The 27602-nt window shown below is 38.1% G+C and overlaps 1 protein-coding gene across 1 annotated transcript; it reads right to left on the bottom strand.

The window, feature by feature from the left end:
- Positions 1-722: 722 nt before the first annotated feature.
- On the bottom strand, positions 723-27602 carry LOC134318325 (anoctamin-9). The gene is made up of 24 exons (XM_062999227.1): positions 27576-27602; positions 27104-27181; positions 25849-25971; positions 25593-25732; positions 24275-24324; positions 23917-23984; positions 22828-22907; positions 22602-22736; positions 19864-19957; positions 18116-18176; positions 17947-18029; positions 17674-17778; positions 17102-17269; positions 16940-16976; positions 16743-16854; positions 14922-14979; positions 10424-10521; positions 8693-8886; positions 8459-8611; positions 7411-7558; positions 7171-7290; positions 6392-6485; positions 6097-6209; positions 723-1143 (listed from the first exon to the last, which is right to left on the bottom strand). The coding sequence occupies exons 1-24, from the start codon at positions 27600-27602 to the stop codon at positions 1107-1109; spliced, it is 2376 nt and encodes a 791-aa protein (XP_062855297.1). The 3' UTR covers positions 723-1106.

Below are 27602 nucleotides of genomic sequence, written 5' to 3'. Positions count from 1 at the left end.
AAGACCGCAACACAGAACTGAGATGGAGGCATCAATTACCAAAGTGAGATCCACCGTTAAGAGTGTGCTACATCACCTAAATGGCTTCCATGCAAGAGAGAAGCCCCTAATTCAAGACTGGCATAAAAAGCCAGACTAAAGTTTGAACCAGGACAAAAAACTAGCCTTCTGAGGGCGTATTCTGTGGTCAGATTAAGCAAAAATTGAACTGTCTGACCTTAATGATCAGCGCTATGCATGAGGCTTCTAATACAAAGACCACCATCCCAACTGTAAAGCAAAGGGGTGTACTTCAGAAAGTAGATGACAAGAAAGTGGATTATTTGAAAAATACAACATCTCTGGATGAGGACAGGACAATAATCCTAAATATTCCTTCAAAGTTGTCACAAAATGGCTTTAACAATGTTAACACACACATTCATCAAGATATTTTTTGCTTCTTTTTGTTTTTATCAAATACACTGATTAATTTTAAAAAGCAAAAAATAGTGGTGTCTGATTTAAAAATTAAGAACACATTTGTATGAGCAAACTGCAAGGATTTTAAATAATTGCCTCAGTTTGTAAAACTGCACAGCTCATAATCTGTCCTCAACAGAATATTTAACTGTGCATATTGTTTAGAAAGCAACATTTTGAGACAGGCATTGACAGATTTATGTCAATACACCATTTTTAATTTTGTTTCTGAAAAAAGTGCAATATTATACATTCATTTTTCATTTTTCAAATTTAAAAATAAGTACAGTCATTAACATACATAGCGAATTAGTAAAGTAAAAATAGAACTATGAAAACAAATAAAACAATAAATTTTAATCCAACATGATGATAACATTACATCATAGACTAGGTAAATATTTAACAAAAGAAACACTGCTCTGTGAGAAACAGTGGTAGTTCTCAAACATTTGGTCAGCATGGCGGCAACAGTGGAGCTGAGCTGTTTTTATAAAGTAGTAACAAACAAAAAATACTGAAGTGCTGGCTACATCTATACGTGTTGCAAGTTGAGGCCTCCAGCAAAGAATTCTGCACATGTAAATAGTGAGTTTACGGTACACAGCAACTAGTGTTTGTCCTTCAAGCCTTCTTCTGCCAGATCAATTGTGTGATCTGAAATGTTTTGGTTTTTCACGCCTGTAAAAAAGTACAATTTATTACATTTATTGCTTTTGAGCCAGTAAAAAGACGAAATAAGTTTTGTATAAACAGCAGTTACCTAAATCATTTTGGCATACTGGAAGCACAGGAGAAATCTATATGAAACTTTTTATGAGTGTTTTATATGAGTGTTTTATGATGATTAAAAATACAATTGCAAGACATTTGCAGTAAATTTGTGATTTAGTAGTGCAGGCAGTAATGTGTGACTCTCCGTACACGATACAGCTGTTTATGAGACCCCATCTTTGACATGTAAAAAGAAGCAGTCGGCGAGTTTGTGCATGTGTCGAAGGAGACGCTTGATAGTCTGGGTTGGGGTCTGCAGCGGCAAGGGACAGTGCAATTGGAGAAACTGGGTCTTGGTATTGGAAAAAGTGCAAAAATAGAAACAAATACATGTGCAGATAATAGAAGCAAAAAACACTGAAAGAATATGTGAAGATGGTTTTTGCATGTTTGAACTGCTCTCCTTGACCATTCTACATTTTGTTCCAGCGCAGACAGGGTGGGTTTTCATTCAGTTACAAGAGAAAATATTTACCTGAGAAAACCCAAACAAATAAAAAAGTACTGTTTTTTTCCTCTTGGCAGCAGCATGGCACAGCATGTTGGGTGATTTTCACACAGCAACATAGCTACTGGGGTCCTGGATTTGATCTTTGCTATTGGTCAGTTATGAGGTTCGCATGTTATTTTCATGGCTTTTAATCTTGGTACTCTAGTTACCTTCCTTGCTTCGTTTACATTTCTACATTTTTGGCAGCACGCTTTTATCCAAAGCGACTTACAGTACTGTGACAGTAGTCTAAGCAATTGAGGGTTAAATGCCTTGCTCAAGGGCCCACCAGTGGCAACCTGGCAGTGGTGGGGCTTGAACCAGTGACCTTTCGATTATTAGTTCAGTACCTTAATCACTACTCTACAACTGCTCCAAAAACATGAAAATGACCAACCACAACCCTGATCAGGATAAAGTGGTTAGTAAAAATTAACAAATGAATTATCTCCCCTACTCTTTCTGTCTCTGTCAAAGTTTTGATTAGAAATTTAATGATACATTTATTTATTCAATATAAATATATACCGTATACAGTATAATATAGTTATATGTATTTCCTTTATTGTGCTTTGCAGCCTGATCATACCTTTTTTTTCTACTTCTATACCTTCACGGGCACGTGTTTGTGTGGCCTACAGAGTGCCTTTAAAAAACTATTTGCCCTTAAATTCGTGCATATTTGCCTCATTAATTGTTTAATATCTTTAAACCTAATATATGACAACTGGATACAATTTTTTAATTATTTTATTTATTGACGGAAAAAAAATTACCCAATGCCAACTGACCTTGTGTAAAAAGTAGTTTGCTCTTTTTATGTTCCATCTATTTTTTTTATCAACTACTTACCCAAATTTAAGCAAATTTAATTCATGTTTGGAGTGGCCTAGTCAAAGTTCTGAATCATAATGGGATGATTAATAGGCATGAACGTCATTTTAATTGGCTGAATTAAAACAATGCAAAGGCTCAAATTAGCAACAAACACTGAACTCTAATTATAGAAGGTATTTGGGTACAATTGTTGCTGCTAAAGGTTTTCTTTTGTTGTAACAGAACATGCTGGGCTTTGGTGGCAGAACCTTGCTGTAACTGCCATGCAATTTATGGCCTGCAGAGGGGGCGAGGAGACGCAGATTTAAGGCAAGGCAAGGCAAGGCAAGGCAAGTTTATTTGTATAGCACCTTTCATACACAGTGGCAATTCAAAGTGCTTTACATAAAGAAAAAAATTAATTAAAAGCATTAAAACATTCCTGAGATCTAGAACCTCAGAAAGACTTCTTGCAAACATTTAGTTACAATTAAGAACATGAAATTCAAACAAGAGAGATAAAAAAAATTAAGAACATGAAAAATTAAAAGAAAATATTGTAAAATATATCCTACAATTTGGGAAATATGAAATTAAAACAAGAGAGATAAGCAATTAAGAACATGAAAACTAAAAGAAAATATAGTAAAATATACCCTACAATTTAGAATGTACACTACTCTATAAAAATAATTATTAAGAGCATGAAAAACTAAAAGAAATATGGTAAAAGGAGGCTAATAGCAAACATTTTAAGCTCAATCATAGGCACAAGGAAAAAGAAAAGTTTTTAACCTGGATTTAAACATTTCTACATTTGCGGAACATCTAATATCTGTTCCAGTTATATGCAGCCCAACAGCTAAATGCTGCTTCACCATGTTTAGTTTGGACTCTGGGCTCAACTAGCTGACCTGAGTCCATGGATCTAAGAGATCTACTAGGTTTCTGGGCCGAACCCATTCAGTGATTTATAGACCAGTAGCAGCACTTTAAATTCTATTCTGTAACTAATCGGAAGCCAGTGTAGAGATTTTAGAACTGGAGTGATGTGCTCAGTTCTCTTCGTCTTAGTTAAAACTCTAGCAGCAGCGTTCTGAATGAGCTGTAACTGTTTAATGGTCTTTTTGGGAAGTCCAGTTAAGAGACCATTACAATAGTCCACCCTACTGGAGATAAAAGCATGGATCAGCTTCTCTAGGTCTTGTTGGCACACTAGACCCTTGATTTTGGCTATATTTCTAAGATGGTAGAAGGCTGTTTTGGTGATGGTTTTAATATGACTGGTGAATGTAAGATCTGAGTCTATTAGAACGCCAAGATTTCGGACTTGGTCTTTGGTTTTTAGAGCCCGGGAACTGAGGTGTTCACTGACACTAATCCTCCTCTCTTTGCTGCCAAACACAACAATCTCTGTTTTGTCCTTATTTAACTGTAAAAAATTCTGGCTCATCCAGTTATTGATGTCCTCCAGACACTGACACAGTGAATCTATTGGGCTGTAATCATCTGGTGATAGAGCCAGATATATCTGTGTGTCATCTGCATAACTATGGTAAATATGGTTTTTACAGAGTTAAAGATAGTTTAAAAAAATTCAGATGGCAACATGTCGAGACAACATGTCGATGATTTAAGATGCTAAACTGTTTTCTCCAGAGTGCTTTGGTCTATTGTATTAAATTGTGACATAGTAGTCATGTTATTTCTAGGTGTCTGTAGGGGCGGCATGGTTTCATCGTTTGACTAAGTGGCGTTGATGGTCAGTCTAATAGTTTTGATTTTTTCACAGAAGAAATGAGCAAATTCATTACATTTCTCTGTGGACAGAAGTTCTGGTGTGATCTGTTTTGGAGGATTTGTAAGCTTGTCGACCACGTTGAATAGAGTGCGGGTGTTGTTGATGTTCCTGTTAATGATCTTAGAGAAGTGCAGCTGTCTAGCCCTGCATAACTCCGAGTTAAAACTACAAAGGCTTTGCTTATAGAGATCATAGTGGATTTGAAGTTTAGTTTTCCTCCACTTACGTTCAGCTCTCCTGCATTCTCTTTTCAGAGCTATTACCATCATTGTGTTACGCCATGGTGCTTTCTGTTTGCTCAACGTTTTCATGACTTTTACCGGGGCAACCACATCCATGACAGTGAATATTTTCACATTAAAGTTATCCAGAAGTTCATCAACTGACTCTGCAATTAAAGTTGGTGATATAGCTATGGCCTCCATAAACTGAGAACTAGTGCTTTCATTTATGTACCTTTTCTTAACAGAAACAGAGCTAGTTTGAGCATCTGGAGTTATCAGTATTTCAAAGAAGACACAAAAATTATCAGAGAGGGCCAAGTCCTTGACCATAACAGAAGAAATGTTAAGACCTTTAGTAATAACTAGATCCAGAGTGTGCCCTCGAGTATGTGTAGGCCCTTTCACATGTTGCAATAGACCAAACGTGTCAAAAAGTCCAAAAAGTTCTTTGGTGTTATTGTCCTTGTTATTATCTAAATGGATGTTAAAATCCCCAGTTATGATGAAAAAGCTGTACTCAGTGGAGATAACTGACAGTAGTTCAGCAAATTCATCTATAAAATGTGCAGAGTATCTTGTAGGTTTATAAATGGTTAAAAATAAAATTTTGGGAGTACCCTGCAAAATAAAACAGAGCTGACAGAAGTGACAGACGTTTCAGTTTCTCTTAATTAAGAATTGTGCCCTAATTGTGCCTCGTGGCCATTAATTCACTCCAGGTGGGGGTGTTACAGTTTTTCTGTCACTGACTTGCCAGTTCCTTGGTCGGGCAACTTGCAAAAAACTGCAATATCTGTGGAACCATGCTCTGTTTACACTTATCTTTTTCTGCAAACTCACCTGGTATCACAGTGCTTTTGGGCCTCATAACAGACATGCCCAAGTAAAGTGAATTGCCCCAGAGGCAGCATGACGTCCCTTTTTCTGGAGAGAACCCAGGATGCTGCTTGTTCATTGCCGTCCTATGCAATTGTTCAGAGGGTTCCCTATCTTTCCTTTTTTTCAGAGAACTGGTTTGTTGCAGATGGCTGAAACAGCCTGTCATATTGTGACAATCAGTTCTCAGTTCTAATCTATCCCTGTTCTATTTACTTTCTTTGTTGTGGACTATGGATGTTTAAATCTTTTATTTGTTGTTTACTTTATTTTGGCCACCACTTTTTTCCTTTACCTTTTTTAGCCACAGTATTGTTCTACTTTGGTTAAGCATCCTGCAAATTGGGTTCATTTTAAATTCTTGCAGGTTCAAGGCAACTGCTCAGGCTTTTAGTAGCGATGTGTGAACTGCCCCTTTACATTCATTTTGTTTTGTGTTTTCTCATGTTCTCCCTGTATCTAAAAGAATTAAATGTGACAAATATGCAAAAGTAGAGGAAATTAGGAGGGAACCAAATACTGTATCTCACTGTATTTTTAATATTTAAATTTGCAAAGAAAAAAATAATGTGTTAGTATAAAGTGTATTATAAGTAAAAAAAAGGTGCATAATAATAAAATATTTGGTTATTATTAGTATATTAGACACCTACCTCAGTTCCACCTTCAGTCGTTCAAGTTTGTCCTCCAGCCTATTATTTTTTACTTCTAATGAAGAACTAGGCACATACCACCTCGCTATTGACTTACACATCACCATTACGTGCTGCAAAGACAGGTGGGATGCATATTGGTTTGGAAAGAGACAGGCAAAATAGATAAAATTATAAATGAATAGGTTAAATGACATGGAAACATTACCCTAAAATGAAAAATAATAAATAAAAGTCATGTTTTTCCTAATGGTATTAATGTTTTGCCAAGTTTAAAATTTGCTAGCATTTATACCTCAAAGAGAATGACGAAGGCAAAGCGGACTGCTTGAATAACCCAAAACTGATTGGTCAAAGTGTAGTCTTCATTACTTCTGTAGTCTCTATATCTACATAAAAAGTAAATAAATTAATTCATTAAAACAGTATACTTTACAACGCAACATGGACAAACACCTGAGTAAAACAGTTGTTCTAATAGTTTTAATGTGCCACTGAATTAAAATTAAAATACAAATTTAACAAGTCAATGTGTCAAAATAATCACAATAATAATCACATTTAAAGCAAGCACTTACCAAGTACAACCCCAATCCCAAAAAATATATATATGATTATTATTAGTAGTAGTATTAGTATTATTCAATTTAAAAGAGTTAAAAACAGGCCAGCCAGTCTAGCACCTTCACTCTGTTACTACAAAACCATGCTGTTATGTGGCTTGGCATTGTCCTCCTAAAACAAGAATGCTCATCTCCAAAAGAGATATTGTCTAGATGTTACCAAACATTTAGCTAAAAAATGCAAAAACAGAATGAATGGTGCCTTTTGCCATTGCACTAACACACCACCAAACAATGTCAGACACCTATTTTTAACTTTATGTTGGCACATACTGGGGTAAATTCCTTATATTTCCTTAGAGTTGTAAATTAAGAACTAAGAAAAAGTTATAGTACCAGTATAGTATAGTACCATTATCACACACAATCCCATTTTAAAGTTTTAAATGTTCAGATCCACTTTAAATAAAGCTGCCACTAAATTTGTTATCACATTTTAGAAACACTGTACCTGCAGCGTGACACAATTGTGCCATTGTGAATGAGTTGTTGAGGTAAGAAGTCTCTTCTAATTGTTTCATCTTTGATATCAGCGATAGACAGCGTGTCATTTATGTAACCAGACATGCATCTGTGTGAGAGAAACAGACTGCATGAGAGTAGGGTAATTATCATTTGGGATTTGGAATGGGCCATGAATTGGGCCATGGAATTTTCTTTGTAGCATTAAGAAGTAAGATGTTTTACTTACTCAATACCAGTAGCATTGGATCTGGCGCAGGGTCCATAGCGGTAGCGATACACCAATCGAGGGATGAAATCAGAGGATATGCCAATAACCAATCCGTTTGCAATTACAGCTAGCACACCAATCGTCTCCAGGATATTTGTCCAGACACCTACAAAGTGCACATACAGAAATGGTCACATACACAGTTTCAAATACAAAGTGCCTATTTGCACCGGTGCAACCATTATGGCTCCATTAAACACACAAACGTGTGTCCTAATGGTTGAGTAGAATTTTTGGCTCATGAGTTTTTTTTTAACAATTCCTTTATTTACTCCTTATTTATTTATTTATTTCAAACAGGTTTAGTACTTGGGTTAATTTGTTGTATCTACAGGGGGCAAAAACACAAAACCACTACTAAAATGCTTCTATTTTACATTTTCTAAAATTTCATTTTTTATCACAAATCATACACCATATGGGACACCCATTCTATTTTTATGTGAAACTTCAGTGGCCTGTACAGAGCCCTGATTTCAGCCCCACTGAACAGCTTTTGAATGAACTGAAACATGAATAAAGGATTTCATAACCAACAATTTCCACAAACATACTTGTAAGAAGCTCTCTCAGAAGAGTGGCTATTATTATAGCTGTAAAGATAACATAGATTGGATTTTAACACCATGTTTCACACTTTGGTTACTTATATGACAGGACAGGTTACAAATGTTCAAGTTCAATGTCAAAGGCAATTTTGTATCTCTAATTCACATAACTGCACCTGGTAATCAAACCCAGGACCTTCTTCCTGAGGCAACAGTGCTACCCATTGTCACACAGAGGTCACTCTATTTCAATACAATTTATCGTTGAAATGGCACATCCAACAAGCTTGTGGTCAGGTATGCAAATATAGTACATACTCAGCATACAAAAGCTTGTGTTGAGTAATGGTAAGTGCCACACTACTGGTAACAGCAGTTCTGCTGCCTTTTATTTATTCTCCAATATTCTATTTATATTCTTTTTTGTTACTGTGCACATCAAAAATAACAACTCTCACCTATATCATTAGCTTTTCTGGGCACCAGTCTGCGCTCCAGACCGACCATTTTAATAGCATCCAGTCTGATCTCAATGATGTTGTTCAGCAGAGCCAAAAGTGGAGCCAGAGGAAACGCTGCCACAAAGATAGTGGTGAAACTAAACTGAAGCACTGTAAGCAGAGAGTAGAAGGTTTTGAACAAATACTATAAATCTAAATGAAAATGAGCTAGAACTTTAAAGTCTTATGTACCCATATCTTGGAACTCTTTGAATAGACTGAAGTGGTCGACATTATTAAGGTCAAAGTTCCAGAGCAGGTCCTTCAGTTGACAGTTGTCACACAGTTTAACATCTGGTGCTTTCATACAATCCTTCTTCGAACACTGGCTAATTTTTCTCCTCAGTTTCTGGCTCTGCCACCTTTTTAGCCACCGTTTAAGCCAACTGTTAAGAGAGTGGGCAAAAAACAGTTATGATATTTAGATATGACTTTAATGCATGTGCTGATATTTAGTTTGTATTTTTGTATTTACAGACACGCTAAATGGAACATCAGTAAATAATTTGTAAATGAACGTAGTTTCTTACTACAATAACTGCCTTTAACATAGGGTAGGCAACGAATTGCCCATGAAGCTCATATGTATTATACACTGCCTGGCCAAAATAAAGTCACCACCTGGATTTAACTAAGCAAATAGGTAAGAGCCTCCTATTGGATAATTACTGCATGGGTAATTATGTTTCAGCTGGCAACAAGTTATTTAACCCTAACTGATGCAGTGAGTAGCTTCTCATTTGTTAAACAACCATGTCGAAAGACACATCCTGTGGTCGTGGAAAAGATGATAATCTGTTTCAGAAGGGTCAAATTATTGGCATGCATCAAGCAGAGAAAACATCTAAGGAGATTGCTAAACTACTAAAATCAGGTTAAGAACTGTCCAACGCATTATTAAAAAGTGGAAGGACAGTGGGGAAACATCATCTTCGAGGAAGGAATGTGGTCTGAAAAAAATCTTGAATGATCGTGATCGGCGATCACTTAAACGTTTGGTGAAATCAAATGGTAGAAAAACTACAGTAGAACTCAGGGATGTTTAATAGTGAAAGTAAGAGCATTTCCACACGCACAATGCAAAGGGAACTCAAGGGATTGGGACTAAACAGCTGTGTAGCCTTAAGAAAACCACTTGTCAGTGGGGATAACCAGCAAAAACGGCTTCAATTTGCTAGGGAGCATAAAGATTGGACTCTAGAGCAATGGAAGAAGGTCATGTGGTCTGATGAGTCCAGATTTACCCTGTTCCAGAGTGATGGGTGCATCAGGGTAAGAAGAGAGGTGGCTGAAGTGATGCACCCATCATGCCTAGTGCCTACCGTACAAGCCTGTGGGGGCAGTGCTATGATCTGGGGTTGCTGCAGTTGGTCAGGTCTAGGTTCAGCAACGTTATGAGCCCAAAGAATGAGGTCAGCTGACTACCTGAATATACTGAACCACCAGGTTATTCCATCAATGGATTTTTTCCTCCCTGATGGCAGGGGCATATTCCAAGATGACAATGCCAGGATTCATCGGGCTCAAATTGTGAAAGAGTGGTTCAGGGAGCATGAGACATCATTTTCACACATGGATTGGCCACCACAGAGTCCAGGCCTGAACCCCATTTAGAATGTGCTGGAGAAGACTTTGTGCAGTGGTCCAAATCTCCCATCATCAATACAAGATCTTGGGGAAAAATTAATGCAACTCTGGACAGAAATAAATGTTGTGACATTGCAGAAGCTTGTGGAAACGATGCCACAGCGAATGCGTGCCGTAATCAAAGCTAAAGGCGGTCCAACGAAATATTAGAGTGTGTGACCTTTTTTTTGGCCAGGCAGTGTATATATACATGCAAAGTACATCCATTTGGTAGGTTTTCTATATCAAAATAATAGTACAAAAACATAATCCTAAATTGACAGACGTTTGACTTACGGGCCAGAGAACTCAAACACATTGCTGATGACCTGTTTGAGCAGCATTATGACAGCCATTTGAATGAAAAGATCTGTCAGACATCCACTAGGGTGGCACTAAACAAAACAGAAATAGTTTAGTCATATTCAGAGATTTTACTGCCCCGTAGTAAAAACATTTTAATGCAGAATCCTTTAAAGTTAAATAGTCACATTTTCTCTTATGTTATAGAAAATGCTGTAATGCCAGAGCTTTAAAACCATAATTGAAAAAATACAGACAAGACTAGTCCAATGATGTCACTGTCTGTACATCAAGCTGGGTAAGAATTTTACTATTATTTTCCATAATTAAATGTTACTAATGTATCATGCACCTTCTAATTTATGTCCCTTCTTTTATTCTTGAAGCTGTTTGCTACATTTACCACAGACCGTTCTATTCCTGCATATTACAAAGTGACATTGTTGGTCCACTTTGACCAATAACATTATTTTCTCTCTGTTTTATTATTATTTGTCTTTTTAAATCTCAATCAGTGTAAAAAAGTAACCCACTGTAAATGTTTTCCTTTTTTTTATGCATTTTCTCCCCATTTTACTCCCGATTTAGCACACTAAATTTTGTCTTCCGCTGCTGAGAGATACCAGATTGCATCCGAGGAGAGATGTCGCTGTTCTCGCCTCTTCCGACACATGTACAGCCCTTCTCTTCTCACCTTCCGGTGGCGCTACTCTGCGGCGACCCGGGCTTCCACGCTACAGTCGGATTGTTTTTGTTTGTTTGTTTGTTTGTGTTGGGTTCTAATAGGAATCGATTAATTGTATGATGACTCGCGCTAAGCATCTACTACTCTTTGGATGTATAGTTTTTGGACTTATATCGGAGTGTATTGTCACGTGTGCTCACATGGACTATGAGCCGGCGGCGTCTGTATACTACACGAGGGACGCACTTCTCCAGCTCCGACGCTTTAATCTTCATGCACCGCTGGACCTGCCGGAGGAGCTGCGAGTGCCGGAGACGAGGAAACGGGTGAGGAATAGGGGCAGGCGAGGAGGAATCAGACAACGGCTTCTTCGCAGACCTCATAGACCTCCCCTACCCTCAGTGGTTCTGAGTAACGTTCGCTCTTTGCGGAATAAAGTGGATGAACTGCGAGCAACAACCAGATTTCAGCATGAGTATAGGGAGTCGTGTCTGCTGGTATTTACTGAGACTTGGTTTCAGCAAGATTTACCGGATGCTCTGGTTTCTCTGAACGGTTTTAACTTGATTCGGCTGGATAGAAATGAAAACTCGGGTAAACGCACAGGTGGAGGAGTGTGCGTTTATGTAAACGATAAGTGGTGCACACAGTACACCGTACGGGAGAAGGTGTGTAATTCCGATCTTGAACTTTTACTTGTAAGTTTTAGACCTTTTTATCTACCCCGAGAATTTGGGAGTATTTTAATTTGTGCTGTTTACATTCCGCCGGATAGTACTGCGAGGGTCGCAGCCTCTACGATAGCGGATTGTGTTTCTAAACAATTACAAAGCTCCCCCGAAGCCCCCTGTTTTATTATGGGTGATTTTAATCATTGTAAATTGGAAATGGCACTTCCTGGATTTGACCAATATGTGGATTGCTGTACCCGAGGTAATAAGGTCTTGGATAAGTGTTATGGAAATATTAAAAACGCCTATAAAGCGAAGTTGAAGCCACCTTTGGCTAATTCCGACCATAATGTAGTCTGTCTTTTTCCATCCTATAAGCCAGCTTTTAAAAGGTGCAAGCCCCAGCTTAAAACAGTGTATGACTGGAATCATGATGCTATTGAGACTCTGAAAGGGTGCTTTATGGCAACAGATTGGGAAATTTTTCATGATCAGGACTTACAGGATGCCTCAGTTTCTGTTACAGATTATATTAAATTCTGTGTTGATAGTGTGGTACCCACAAAAGTGTTTTTAGTATACCCCAATAATAAGCCTTATGTCACAAAAGAAATTAAGGATTGTATCAATCGTAAAAGACTGGCTTTTAGGAATAGAGATAAGGTTCAAATGAAGACAATTCAAAAGGAACTTAATTATAAGATAAGAGAGGCCAAAAATGTGTACAAAGATAGAATCGAGGGGCAATTTTATCATAATGACTCGAGGAAAATGTGGGAGTCCTTAAAGTCTATGTCTGGTATAAGTGCAGGTAAAAGGTGCATTAGTGTAGTAAATGAAGCTGGGAAAGCCAATGAGCTAAATGAATTTTTTTGTAGATTTGACTTAAGTGATGGTACTACAACACAGCCTCTAAATGAACTAAGGAATAATAAGTCAAGTTCCAGATTACTGATTGATCAACTTGCAGTACAGAACTTGTTTTTAAATTTATGTCATAAGAAGGCCACGGGGCCAGATGGGATTTCAGCATTCATGTTAAAATTGTGTGGAGTGGAGTTAGCTGAAGCATGGTGTCCCATTTTTCAAAGGTCACTGGACACAGGAATTGTGCCAGATATTTGGAAAAAATCTACCATTGTACCAATACCTAAAAACACGGGTTGTAAGGATAATAACAGTTACAGACCCGTGGCTCTGACTTCAGTGGTGGCAAAATGCTTGGAGAGGTTTATTGTCGCCAGACTGAAAGAGGAGGTCAGCAATAGCTTAGACCCTTTCCAATTTGCCTATAAGAGCAATAGGAGCACAGAGGATGCAATTGCTAGTTTGATGCATATGATCTTTAAGCATCTCGATAACTCTACATCTTATGCTCGGGTATTGTTTATTGATTTTACTTCTGCGTTTAATACAATTCAACCACACTTGCTGATTAATAAACTAATAGATATGAAGGTCAATCCATTCATTGTAGAGTGGTATCGATCATTCTTAGCAAATCGGACACAGCAGGTCAGAGTTAATGGATGTCTTTCAGATTGGAAGATCTTAAGTACAGGTGTTCCCCAGGGCTGCGTTAGTTCTCCTCTGTTGTTTACACTCTATACCAATGAATGTAGGAGTATATATCCCAATAATTTTTTGTTCAAGTTCTCTGATGACACTGCCATTCTAAGTTTAATGCAAAAGAATGACAGTGTTAATGACTACTTTGCTGAGGTACAGAGATTTGTGGAATGGTGTGACATTAATTTCCTCAAATTGAATATTAAGAAGACACAAGAGATTGTCTTTGATAACAAAAAAATTGGTGACCACAGTCCAGTGGTTATTTATAACAATTCCATATCTCAGGTGTCTTCTTATAAGTATCTGGGGGTTTATATTGACAGTTCACTTGGATGGTTAACCCATGTACAGTATCTCTGTGCCAGACTGCAACAGAGACTGTACTTTCTGAGGAGACTTCGTAGCTTTGGAGTGGACCAAAAGATTATGATTTTGTTTTATAAGACTATATTAGAGAGCATTGCAAGTTATGGTATTTCTGTCTGGTTTGGTGGCCTCTCAACCCAACTAACGAATAGGTTGGCTAGTGTTGTCAAAAATGCCTGGAAAATCATTGGGGGCAACCAGTACTCTTTATTGGGTACAGTCTATGAGCGGTCTGTGCTGAGGCTGGCAAGGAATATTACTTCTGACCCTGACCATGTTATGTTCTCAGAATACCATCTTCTCCCTTCGGGAAGAAGATTCAGAATGCCATTGTGTAGATTTAAGAGGTTTAAAAACTCTTTTGTGCCTATTTCCATTACTATTCTTAATTCTAACAGGTGAGCAGAGTAGGGGAGGTATTTTAATGTATTTTATTATGTTGTATGTTTAATGTGTGTTGTTTGATGTTCAATGTTTGTATTGTATAGTATGTCATTGTATGTCTGTATAAACGATATGTAGCTTGGGGTGGCCCAAGTAAAATTTCCCCTAGTGGGACAATAAAGTAAATCAAATCAAAAACCTCTGCATTCTGCACAGGCTTCTCTTCCGCCAATCAGGGTCCTTACACAGCGTATGAAGATCCACCCACCCACACATAGTCCGGCCCCCACCCTGCAGATACGGTGGCCAATTAGTATCTGCTGCAGGCACTGCCAATTATGCCCGCCAGATGGCGCCCAGCCGACCAGCGGCAACACCGAGTTTCGAACCGAGGAGTTCAGAAACTCGATGCTGGTGTGCTAGCGGAATATCCCACTGCGCCACCTGTGCACCGCAGATGTTTTCCTTTTAAAAAATTTTTATTTTAAAGTATTTTAAAATTTGAGGAATCTTCAAAAAGTTTCTGCACTTTTATATTTTTGTTGGAAAAGGTGATGGTGGGAGGAGTAGTAATTGGTTGTGTCTGAGAGACTGAGAGAGAGCTTATAGTCCGGATTTAGCGCCATCTGATTTCCACCTTTTTGGACCGCTGTGAAAGCATCAGTGACTACGCACTCAACCAAAAACATTAAAAAGTTGGTACGACACTGTGCAAAATGCATCGGAAGGTGACTATGTAGAAAAATGATGTCATTTGTTTTTAAAATACAGTTAAAAAGGTGTGGAGACTTTTTAAAGAGCCCTCGTATGTTACCTCCTCTAATCTCCATTTGCCAGCTATCCTTACATATCCCCCTGGATGTCCATTTATCCTGAAAAAATAAAAATAAACATTTTTATCATCTATCTATACTTGCCCTGCAGGGTGGTTGTGCAGGACGCAGTGGAATTGTTATTTATTACACTGTGAGAAAACAGGGGAAATTAGAAGAAAGTAAAAAGAGAGTGGTAGCTTTTAGAAAAATAAGTCTGTAGTTGATGGATTGACTGATAGCATAAGATGGACACGTTTGTGAGAATTACACAGTAAACATATAAAATACATATGCATGTCACTTGTAATAATTCCACTGTAAAGGTTATTTATCACTTTATTTTATGTTTTCAATAAAATACAGATCTGGATTGCAGGTGGGCCAGTCAAGCACACATTTTTTGTCTATGAATCCATGCTGTTGTAGCAAATGCAAAATGAGATCAGGCATTTCATTGCCAAAATAATCATGGACTTGGAAAAGAAGTAGCCTTGATGGCAGCAAATGTCTCTTTAAAATCCCAATATACGTCTTCACACATATGCAAGTCACCCATGTTGTGGCACTAATGACCACCCAGACCATGACAGATGTTGCTTTTTGTGTAATAGTTTTAGTTTACATTTCTCAATGCTGTGGTAGGCTGTGTTAAGTGAACATGGATTTCCAAGGGACTACTAAGCCCATTTGGCTATATTTGTCATAGCAGCAAGATGGTTTCTAATAAAATGCTATCTGCAGGCTCAACGGTCATGCCTAATTAAACAGTGGTTTCCAACCCCAACAAGAAGTGTGGTGAGCCATGACCCATATTTGCTGAGCCTTTGGTAGATCCTCCTTTTATACACGATCATGGTACACATGTTATACACAACCTTGCCTGTGTAGCAGGCATCAGATTCAATATTTGCTTATGCACTGATCAGCCATAACATTAAAACCACCTCCTTGTTTCTACACTCACTGTCCATTTTATCAGCTCCACTTACCATATAGAAGCACTTTGTAGTTCTACAATTACTGACTGTAGTCCATCTGTTTCTCTACATACCTTTTTAGCCTGCTTTTATCCTGTTCTTCAATGGTCAGGACCCCCACAGAGCAGTGCAGTGACAATGACTAGGTGGTGGTGTGTTAGTGTGTGTTGTACTGGTATAAGTGGATCGGACACAGCAGTGCTGCTGGAGTTTTTAAATACCGTGTCCACTCACTGTCCACTCTATTAGACCTTCATCCGTGGTCACAGGACGCTGCCCACGGGGCGCTGTTGGCTGGATATTTTTGGATGGTGGACTATTCTCAGTCCAGCAATGACAGTGAGGTGTTTAAAAACTCCAGCAGCATTGCTGTGTCTGATCCACTCATACCAGCACAACACACACTGACACACCACAACCATGTCAGTGTCATTGCAGTGCTGAGAATGATCCACCACCTAAATAATACCTGCTCTGTCCTGGGAGAGTCCTGACCATTGAAGAACAGCATGAAAGGGGGCTAACAAAGCATGCAGAGAAACATATGGACTACAGTCAGTAATTGTAGAACTACAAAGTGCTTCTATATGGTAAGTAGAGCTGATAAAATGGACAGTGAGTGTAGAAACAAGGAGGTGGTTTTATTGTTATGGCTGATCGGTGTATATATTAAATATAATAAAATTTGTCAGACAAACCATTAAAAGCCATTTCTTTCTTTCTTTTCATCCAAAAAAGAAATAGGATTCACACCTGCTGTGATTGTGCAACGGACGCCCTATGCTGAATTGCATTACACTATCAGAAAGCATTGCAAAGCTCACAAAGTTATTCAGTTCTTACCTGCCAAGGAAGAATGCAGTGTATATGAGGGAGGAGAAGAGAGTAAAAAACTGGAAGGTAAACATCTTCACAGTGAAGCTTCTTTCAACAGCAGCATGTGAACGCACCTTCTCTACAGGACAGAAAGTGATGAATGAATGAATGAATGAGCTTACTTACTACCATTCTTTAACTGATCATTTCATTTTTTCACCAACCTATTTCACATAGCTTCAGAGCCACAATGCGATTGACCTGCCCAAGATTGAGAATAAGAAGGTTATTTTCTTGTTTTACTGTACTAAACATAAAATCTCTTGTTTAAGAGTCAACACAAACTGTAGATGCAAGGCAGTTAAAGGCAGTGTTTCATGTTTTACCCGAGTCATGATGGTTATCGTGAGGTAGTGCAGTACGGCTCCGAGGATAATAGCCACAGTGCTGGAGTTTTCACTAAGGAATGGCCACTTTGTGAGCTTAGCAAACTCCACGCTGGCTATTACTCTGAACACCACCAGGGCATGTGTCAGCCCAATGATCAGTAGCAGCTAAATACATACAAATACAAACCGGATTACACTTTAATTGTTATATGCACATATGTTGACCTCTGCTTCAATTTTCATAAAGGCTCATAACATAGTTTTAGGTATTATGTTAAGACATTGCTTATTTTGGCTTTGTAAAAAAATAGTCTCAGAATGAAGAAAAACTTCCTTTCAGGGCTTTGTTACAAGATACTCAAAGACTCTAACACATTTTTTCTGTTAGAAATCTAATCAAATCTACAATTGTTTTAGACATCACGTTTAAAAACAAACTAAATTTAAAATTTCCTTTATAATTTCTTTTTTGGTTGTGACAGCTGGATGGGCCAACATCCTAGTAATTCTAGATACACTAGTTACACTGGGATCAAGGAATGAAAAATAATTCAGTGGAATGTTCTTACCATTAGTGTCACAAACACCATCACTAGTGTACTGCGCATGTATGAGTGACGGTACTTTTTTGATTTGCAATTAGGATCATTCACAATCTCCAGAATGAGTTCCTCCTGCAAATAAACACATGCACAGCAAAAACTACCCAGTGAAATTACTAGTCAGTCTTCCATCTTAAGTATTAACACCTGGGCAAGTGCCTTAAAACTGTTAAAACTGAACAGTCATTAAATCTAGAAAAGAAAAAAAGAAAAACAATACCAATTAAATTATATTCCTACCTCTTCTTCACACCAGTCAAAAACCTTCCACTCACACACATAAGAGGCTCTGTGGCGTTTCCAAAACTCTAGAAACACAGTAGCTGCAAAAAAAAAAAAGTTATTTTTAGTCTAAAAACTAACAATAGAAATAGTTTAGGTATTTGTAAGACTAAAGGCAGAAATGTACCCCAGACTGCCATGAACATGGCAAATGCAATTGTCCCTTCATTGTCAAATAGCGTGCTCACCTGCACAGAGTAAAAAGACAATACAGGACATGTATGTAGAAAGCCGAATGCACAAAGGTGAAACTATGCTACACAAGCCTGTTTTTATGTGGCCACAATCTGCCACAGCTGAAATTACAGTTAAATTGATTAAGCTGTAACTAACAAAGTAAGCTGCTTCTAGACTGCCTACTAACTGAACTTTAATAACTCTGCAGATTCCCTATTAAATTCACTATTAATTAAGACACGTGTCAGTAAGAGTAAATAGCATGGTGAGCACTAATACAGCTAATATGGCAATAGATTCTAAGGTTAATAAATTTTACTCTAATAAAAAGTTCCTGTGAAAGAATTATTCACTACGGGTGCTCAGGTGGTGCAGCGGTAAAACATGCTAGCACACCAGAGCTAACATTTCAAACTCATCAGTTCGAAACTCAGCTCAGGGTGGGCGTCTAGATGAACAATGTTTGGCTGTTGTTCATACAGGGAACGGGACCTCATAACTGATGCAATTATGACCTCTGCTGGCTGATTGATGGCGCCTGCACAGAGACGAGAAATAATGTGTTGATCAGGGTGTGGCTCTCCATACACAAAGCTAATCCGCATGTTAAAACCGCCTGCACGTGTCGGAGGGGGATTGTGTCTCGGCTCTCCTCAACCAGGGCGGAGATCAGTATCAGTTTAGAGAAAGCGTAATGCAATCGGGTAATTGAATACGACTAGATTGGGTGGAAAACTGGAGGTAAATGCAAAAAAAAAAAAAAAAGAATTATTTACTGGAAATATCAAGTTGGCAAAATTGGTGCTCAGAAGGTGCACTATCTAACACCACTACTGAGACCAAGGTTTGAGTCTCAGCAGTGCCAGTGGCCTGGTCAGGCACTTTATAGACACAGTATGCCATGTCTAAATAAGGGAAGGTCAAGTTGTCAGTCACTTGCTTATCGTTTCTAGTGAGGGGCCAGTGATAGCTCAGTGGTTAAGGTACTGGACTAGTAAACAGAAGGTTGCCGGTTCAAGCCCCGACACCACCAAGTTGCCACTGTTGGGTCCCTGAGCAAGGCCCATAACTCTCAGTTGCTCATTGTGTAAGTCGCTTTGGATAAAAGCGTCTGCTAAATGCTGAAAATGTAAATGTAGTGCTACAGTAACTACTATTGTCTGGTCAAGACAAAAGCGTTGAGGAATACAAAGAGCACTGCATGATCCATGGAATTGTTCTGTAATGATGGATTAACTTTTTTAACTGGTATACCCTAAAAGTTTTAAATTAAACTTATTACATTTTAATAAAAATAATAATAATAAAAAAATCCAACAACAAAAAAAAATCAATCATCATTTCTATTTTACATCATATCTGTAGTCTGACTTTTCCATTCAATGTAGTTGCAAAAAGCAGCATACAAGCCTGCACACTAGATGATGACGATTATTATTTTTATTACAGAGAATTATTATTGAATAGATAAAACAAGCAGCACAATTAAGTATGAGAAATGTCAGTGATATCTGTAAAATACCACAAATTGTCATGTTGTCTTATTGTAAACAATAATTCAGTAGTTAAATATATGATCACATACATATGTTAGTAAGTTGTTGTGCCTTTTATAGTAGAAATAAAACTAAATGGAGTTTGTTAGAGCCAATAAGTCCCTAGACTCTCGGTGTGTTTGATCCATAAGAGTGCGAGTACCTTTGCGTATGTGCACGTATCAGAGAGTCGCCAGACTTTACATCTCTTATCACATAGTGGGCACATGATGATGTCTGATTCACATACTTCCTCTCTGTGATCAGTGTAAACACACACACACACACACACACACACATATACAGTGTATCACAAAAGTGAGTACACCCCTCACATTTCTGCAAATATTTCATTATATCTTTTCATGGGACAACACTATAGAAATAAAACTTGGATATAACTTAGAGTAGTCAGTGTACAACTTGTATAGCAGTGTAGATTTACTGTCTTCTGAAAATAACTCAACACACAGCCATTAATGTCTAAATGGCTGGCAACATAAGTGAGTACACCCCACAGTGAACATGTCCAAATTGTGCCCAAAGTGTCAATATTTTGTGTGACCACCATTATTATCCAGCACTGCCTTAACCCTCCTGGGCATGGAATTCACCAGAGCTGCACAGGTTGCTACTGGAATCCTCTTCCACTCCTCCATGATGACATCACGGAGCTGGTGGATGTTAGACACCTTGAACTCCTCCACCTTCCACTTGAGGATGCGCCACAGGTGCTCAATTGGGTTTAGTCCATCACCTTTACCTTCAGCTTCCTCAGCAAGGCAGTTGTCATCTTGGAGGTTGTGTTTGGGGTCGTTATCCTGTTGGAAAACTGCCATGAGGCCCAGTTTTCGAAGGGAGGGGATCATGCTCTGTTTCAGAATGTCACAGTACATGTTGGAATTCATGTTTCCCTCAACAAACTGCAGCTCCCCAGTGCCTGCAGCACTCATGCAGCCCAAGACCATGATGCTACCACCACCATGCTTGACTGTAGGCAAGATACAGTTGTCTTGGTACTTCTCACCAGGGCGCCGCCACACATGCTGGACACCATCTGAGCCAAACAAGTTTATCTTGGTCTCGTCAGACCACAGGGCATTCCAGTAATCCATGTTCTTGGACTGCTTGTCTTCAGCAAACTGTTTGCGGGCTTTCTTGTGCGTCAGCTTCCTTCTGGGATGACGACCATGCAGACCGAGTTGATGCAGTGTGCGGCGTATGGTCTGAGCACTGACAGGCTGACCTCCCACGTCTTCAACCTCTGCAGCAATGCTGGCAGCACTCATGTGTCTATTTTTTAAAGCCAACCTCTGGATACGACGCCGAACACGTGGACTCAACTTCTTTGGTCGACCCTGGCGAAGCCTGTTCCGAGTGGAACCTGTCCTGGAAAACCGCTGTATGACCTTGGCCACCATGCTGTAGCTCAGTTTCAGGGTGTTAGCAATCTTCTTATAGCCCAGGCCATCTTTGTGGAGAGCAACAATTCTATTTCTCACATCCTCAGAGAGTTCTTTGCCATGAGGTGCCATGTTGAATATCCAGTGGCCAGTATGAGAGAATTGTACCCAAAACACCAAATTTAACAGCCCTGCTTCCCATTTACACCTGGGACCTTGACACATGACACCAGGGAGGGACAACGACACATTTGGGCACAATTTGGACATGTTCACTGTGGGGTGTACTCACTTATGTTGCCAGCTATTTAGACATTAATGGCTGTGTGTTGAGTTATTTTCAGAAGACAGTAAATCTACACTGCTATACAAGCTGTACACTGACTACTCTAAGTTATATCCAAGTTTCATGTCTATAGTGTTGTCCCATGAAAAGATATAATGAAATATCTGCAGAAATGTGAGGGGTGTACTCACTTTTGTGATACACTGTATATAATCAGATCAACCAAAACATTAGGACCACCCCATAAAAATGTGCTTGGTACTGCCTATTTTCTAATAACAGTCAAGGTAAGGGAGATTCAATATTTGGTTAATGGTTGTTACTTGATACATGAGTAATGAGATGAAAGTAGCTGATATGAGCAGCATGAAGACCTGAGTGACTTTGATAAGTCAAAGTTCCCATGCTAAGTTCTACCCATTGGCAGATGCACCTACAAAGGATTTGCACTGGACAGTCGATTAGTCGACTGGTCTGACAAATGCTGTTTGTACCAAAATCTTGTGGATGGGCAGGAAAAGTTACATCATTAAACCACAGAACAGATGACACCAGGTTGTAGTACTGTACTGTAAACCCAAAAGCCAGATCTACTACTTATCAGCTCATGCAAATCAGTGCCCTTTTGATAACACAAAAGTAACTTTCATGCTTCATGCTTTCACTTTCAGTAACTCATGCTCTGTCATATTTGTGAAGTATGATCATTAATTTAATTTCCTTTTCATGTGTTACTCTGGTCTGGGTCGTGTTGGTTCTGGCTTCCATGTAATCACTGGGATCCAAACAGGTTTATACCCCGAACAGGCCAATCCTTCAGGTGCTCTGGTTTCCTCCCACAAGTCCGAAGACATACCGTCAGGGTTATTGAAGACTGTAATTTAATTTTTATTTATTTCCAATTACCCATTGCAATTTCTCTGTTGCATACAACACGCTCTTGTGGTCATGAAGGGCCACAGACTTTTTTCTGGACGCTCCATGTCCAAAGACATGCAGTCATCATGGGGCCTCAGCCACCCCCCGCCAAAAACCAACCCACCCAACAGACATAGACAGTCATGTCTGTGTGTAGACACATCGTCAATAACACCACTGGGGATTCAAACCCTGAATGCCAGCAGTTGTGTGTAAGCGTATTTTACCACTGCATCTTCCAAGTGCTCATGTATAATATTATTTATTAAATTAAAATGACGACTGGTAACTCACATAAGAGGGTTGGGTTTGAAAAAAAACAGGCCATAAAGGAAGACTAAGACTCCCAGGATAGCAGCAGGAATTAGCAGAAATGTGTACCAGCCCAGCCACAGGAAATACAGAGCCACTTTTTCTCCAAAGTAGGTCCTTGGAAATCATACAACAATGATTTTATCAGTCAGCTGACCCAATATGTTATATTTTCTGATTTGTAATAAGCCAAATTATTACACAATACCTTACATCTGTTATGGGTTGTCCATTAAAACAGGCTGTCCATCTTGCCCAACTTGTTCTCAGTTCTTTCTGTTCCTCTTTCTGAAATAGATTTGCTACATTTTCTGACCAAGTTTCAGTGCTAACATTTTAAAGCACTTACAATTGTTAGAGCATTAACAATATGATGACTAGTTTTAGTGGTTTAAATGAAAAAGTATGCCAAGTATGTGTTCTGATTCATTCAAGGAAATACCAAAGACACGTCAACACACATACTTACAATTTGACTTTGATTATTATCCGTCAATGTTAAAAAATGTTGCTCATGTTTCTGCTTACACACCACATGGCCAAAATGTGTGCACACCCATACATACATTGCGTTTAGTCATCTTACCATGTTAGATAATATGTTAGACCATAAGACTTGCTTGCAGTGAGAAATAAATGGAAAGGAGGGCAGTTCTGATGTCATGGCTGTGAGCATACCATTCAAGTTCTTTTCCACCAGACATGACAAACCATTTTTTATTGATCTCAGTTTGATGCTTAGTAGACTTTTAATTAATGATTCTCTGAAGTATCATTGTAATGTATGCTGTAGGATTATATTGTCACATTATGCTAACCTTACTAGGTTCATTTAAAGCATCAAATATAGCCATTTTTTCATTCAAATAACTTTACACTTGGTATAAAGCATTTGGTGGTCCTAATTTTAAGTATGCCTAAAGAACAATTCTAGTGCTGTTAATTCTTCTAAAAGTACTGATACAAGTATAAGCCATTTGCAGAACTCATCAATCTTGTTCTTTTTTGTGTGGTCTATTGCTTTGTGTCTAAGCTGTTGTTGCTCTAAGACATTTCCCTTTTTTATGTCTGACACCACGAATTAGAAGGTGTGTCTGCATATTTTTGGCAATGCAATGTATATTAACTGCTGTTCTGTACTTATAATAATGGTTAAAAACTGGTGTTAATTTTGTGTTAAGTACTGTAATCATTCTGATTTCTTTGTTATGTCTGGAAAAATCTCAGTTAGACAAAACACAGGTAATGTTAGGTACATGATATATAGTAAATACACAAAATATATAATTTAACAGACCTCATGTAGACAAAATTGAGCCTGGAATACTTTTTCTTTAATGAGATCTGACAGGTATTCATGTTTACCTGAGAGAAACAAACAATGTATTAGAACTGTGTCAGCACAATAAAAGAAGTACACAGTGTGAAGTGAAGTACCATACTAATTTTCAGCTTTCAAATTTAGCTCAAGTATTTTTTACTGGCCAGTTTCTCCACAACATATCTGTTACACTTGTTGCAACACATGTTTTCATAAAATGTATTGTTAATAGTTGGCTAACACTTCATTTACTCATAGAACAGGAATTTTAGGTGCATTCACAGGAGTGTATAGTAATACAAAGGAATAACAAGTTAGTGATGCAAGTACTCACCATTATTCTCTATGCTGGTGTTGTGCAGGATGAAATCAACAATTCGTATCCTGCAATTGAAATTAGACAATAATTAAATTTTTTGTCATTTTCAGTTACCCACTGCAAATTCTCTCTGGTCATGAAGGGCCACAGACTTTCCTCCAGGTGCTCTGGTTTCCTTCAACACATCTAAAGACATGCAGTCTTAATTGGAGACTATAATTACATTTTTAGTTATTTCCAATTAACCACTGCAATTTATTTGTTGCATACACCACACCATTGTGATCATGGAGGGCCACAGACTTTCCTCTGGGTGCTCTGGTTTTACAAGTCCAAAGACATGCAGTCAAACCAACTGGAGCTTTTACAAAATTGCCCTAAGTGTGTGTGAGTGTTTCCTGCATTTCACCCAATCTGACCCACTGTGACCCTGATCAGGATTAAGCAGTGGTCAAACTGAATAAATAATAGTGAATAAATGAATGAATGCATGAATGAATGAATGATTATGGTAACTGCTCATCTACCTGGCAAATCTGGCATCCATAATTATATGAGTTTGCATGAACCTTGGTTTTCCAGGAATCACTGGCTGGGCATAAAGCAATAACACACCCACCCACAAACACAGGATGCCAATCCATTGTGGGGTTTTATTTATTTATTTTTTATTTTATTTATTTTATATTCCATGTCAACCACATGGATTATAGAATGCAGTTCACTTACATACTTTTTATACAACATTGTTATTTGTATGCAGTCGTTGAACTATGAATTTTCAAGTCTAGGCCATTTTGATCAATGATTGTTCTGCATATGACTTGGGTTCGATCCCCAGGTGGGGCAGTCCAGGAACTTTCTGTGTGGAGTTTGCATGTTCTCCCTGTGTCCGCGTGGGTTTCCTCCGGGTGCTCCGGTTTCCTCCCACAGTACAAAGACGTGCAAGTGAGGTGAATTGGAGACACTAAATTGACCATGACTGTGTTCGATGTAACCTTGTGAACTGATGAACCTTGTGTAATGAGTAACTACCGTTCCTGTCATGAATGTAACCAAAGTGTAAAACATGACATTAAAATCCTAATAAACAAACAAACAAACTGCATATGACTGTGAATTTTTAATACATATATACACATATATACATATACATATAGAATCACCTGTCCAGTCTTTCAATAAAAAGCTGAAAATATGTTTTACACATAAGAAAAGAAGTATGTATTAATGAAATCTAAATCATAAAAAATATTGTTTTAATTGAAGCAAATTGTGTTAAGCGAGTTTAACATTTTCTTAAGCATCACACCATGTATGTGTCTGTTCTTACCTTGTTGATTGTGGTATATTTCCATGCTGCTCACAGCTCCAATTACAGGCATCAGACACTTTAAGCAGATATCTGTAAGTCTCAAAGATCTCATTCGGGGCCTTTATCCCATAAAAAATTTTGTTCCCATCAGCAAATTTCTGAAACAATGTATGTATGCATATATAAAAATACATTTCTGGTTTCATTTGTTTATGGATTTAATCTGTAAATATGAAGCATAAATGTGGGTCAACAGCAGGAAAAAAAAACTCACAGTTATATTTAAATCTTTGGCCTTTAAAGCATCAATGAAATCTCTGCGCTTCCTGAAGGTCTCGGTGCCATCTTCATCAAGTTTTGAGACCACAAGTACATAATCGAAGGACTTTGGGGAGTGCTAAAAGTAAAGGCCAGCATTGAAGGCATGTTTACTACTTGTACCTAATATCTAATGTATTGCTTATTTTATCCAGCAAACCAACCATATAGGTGCACATTTTCAGGTATACAGTTACTGTCTACAGTCCATTTTCCTTTGGGTTTACTTTGTGTACTCATATTTCCTCTCACATTCCAAAACATACCAGTGTTTAATAAGGTAAGTATATTTTCACCTTGTTCTGGGGGTTTCCCCAGGAGGCTCTGTCCCTGACTTAGCCACATGCGTTTTTCTCCCATTTTCTCCCAATTTAGGGTATATTGCTCCTCACGTCTCCTCTGACCCGCGCACAGCTCTTAACGTAACCCTTTTCCACCTATGCACCCATGCCTTTATCCGCCAATCAGGGGCCTTACACAGCGTTTGAAGACCCCACCCACACATATTCCGGTGCCCAGCCGACCGGTGGCAACGCCGAGTTTCAAACCGAGGAGTTCAGAATCTCGGCGCTGGTGTGCTAGCGGAATATCCTGCTGCGCCACCTGGGTGCGTGTTGGGTGAATATTTATGGTTTGTAAACAATTCTCAACCCCAGAATGAAATTTAGTATATACTTACACCAGCAACACATACTACTGTAATTTTTTGTCTGTTAAAAAATGTTCAACAGTCAAAAAATCTAGTCAGAGGTGGTGGCAGATGAATTGTGCATAGCAACAGACAAGCTGTATGTAGTAACTTGTAAACTATTTATCTAAAGATTGTATCTAGATGGTAGGAGTACCTGATAAAACAACGAGCGTAGGTACACTTAGTTGATTTACTACTTACTATTTTAGAACAAAACATTTGCCAGATTCCTTTAAATTTTCTCTAACACATTTCAAAATTAGCAAAATAGAAGTACAAACTGTAAATCAGAATGACTATTCTAAATAGACTATTCTAAATAGTGGTGTACTTTAATATGTTTTGCTTTAATGTATCCTAGGCTGCTGTAATAACTAACTTTAATTAATAAAGCAAAACATATAAATACAAATCAAATATTTATGTACAGTTGTGACACATTTGCTTGTTAAAATAAATCCTCCCATGAAAAAGCATATATTTGGCAGTTAGAGTAGATGATGTGGATTATAGACTTTACCACAGGTAGCGTATATAGGCTTCCAGTGCCATTTTCCTTTTTCACCACTCCAATATTTTCTAACATCTCAATGCTCCCCTGAAAAACCATAACAATAGATGTATGCAAACTTACAATAACACATGATTAGATATACAGGTACTGTACTGACAACAGAGTAGAGATTAAACTGACTTTCTGATTCCAGGCAAAAGAACATTTTTAATGTAATTTAATTGTATGATTTTTAGGGTTGTTATTTAAGAAAGCCAGAATTTATACAATTAAATTGAATAAAAAAAGGAAAGGAAATTCAGAAACAATGTTCATACATATTAAGGCCACTGACAAATTGTATGAAAGTATGAAAAATGTGTTTACTTATTAAAAATAAGCTTTTAATTTGTAAATTAGTAAAAGCAAAAGTAAAAGCATCTGTTTTCATCAGTTTTATCTTTTAAAAGAATGTTATGTAGAGTAAAGATCCTTTCACCTGTCTCCTGTGAGTTCTATATGCCAT

The sequence above is a fragment of the Trichomycterus rosablanca genome, chromosome 1 (genome assembly GCF_030014385.1).
Source record: "Trichomycterus rosablanca isolate fTriRos1 chromosome 1, fTriRos1.hap1, whole genome shotgun sequence".
Taxonomy (NCBI): Eukaryota; Metazoa; Chordata; class Actinopteri; order Siluriformes; family Trichomycteridae; genus Trichomycterus; species Trichomycterus rosablanca.
This window is presented reverse-complemented; position numbering and strand designations above follow the sequence as displayed.

Excerpts from the sequence above, each read along its gene's own strand:
- LOC134318325 (XM_062999227.1), bottom strand. The coding sequence starts at position 27,602 with ATGGCATATAGAACTCACAGGAGACAG. Across the intron at positions 25,972-27,103 it reads GCCTATATACGCTACCTGTG|CACTCCCCAAAGTCCTTCGA; the intron begins GTAAAGTCTATA and ends CTTTACTTTTAG. Across the intron at positions 1,144-6,096 it reads CGACTGAAGGTGGAACTGAG|GCGTGAAAAACCAAAACATT; the intron begins GTAGGTGTCTAA and ends ACTTTTTTACAG.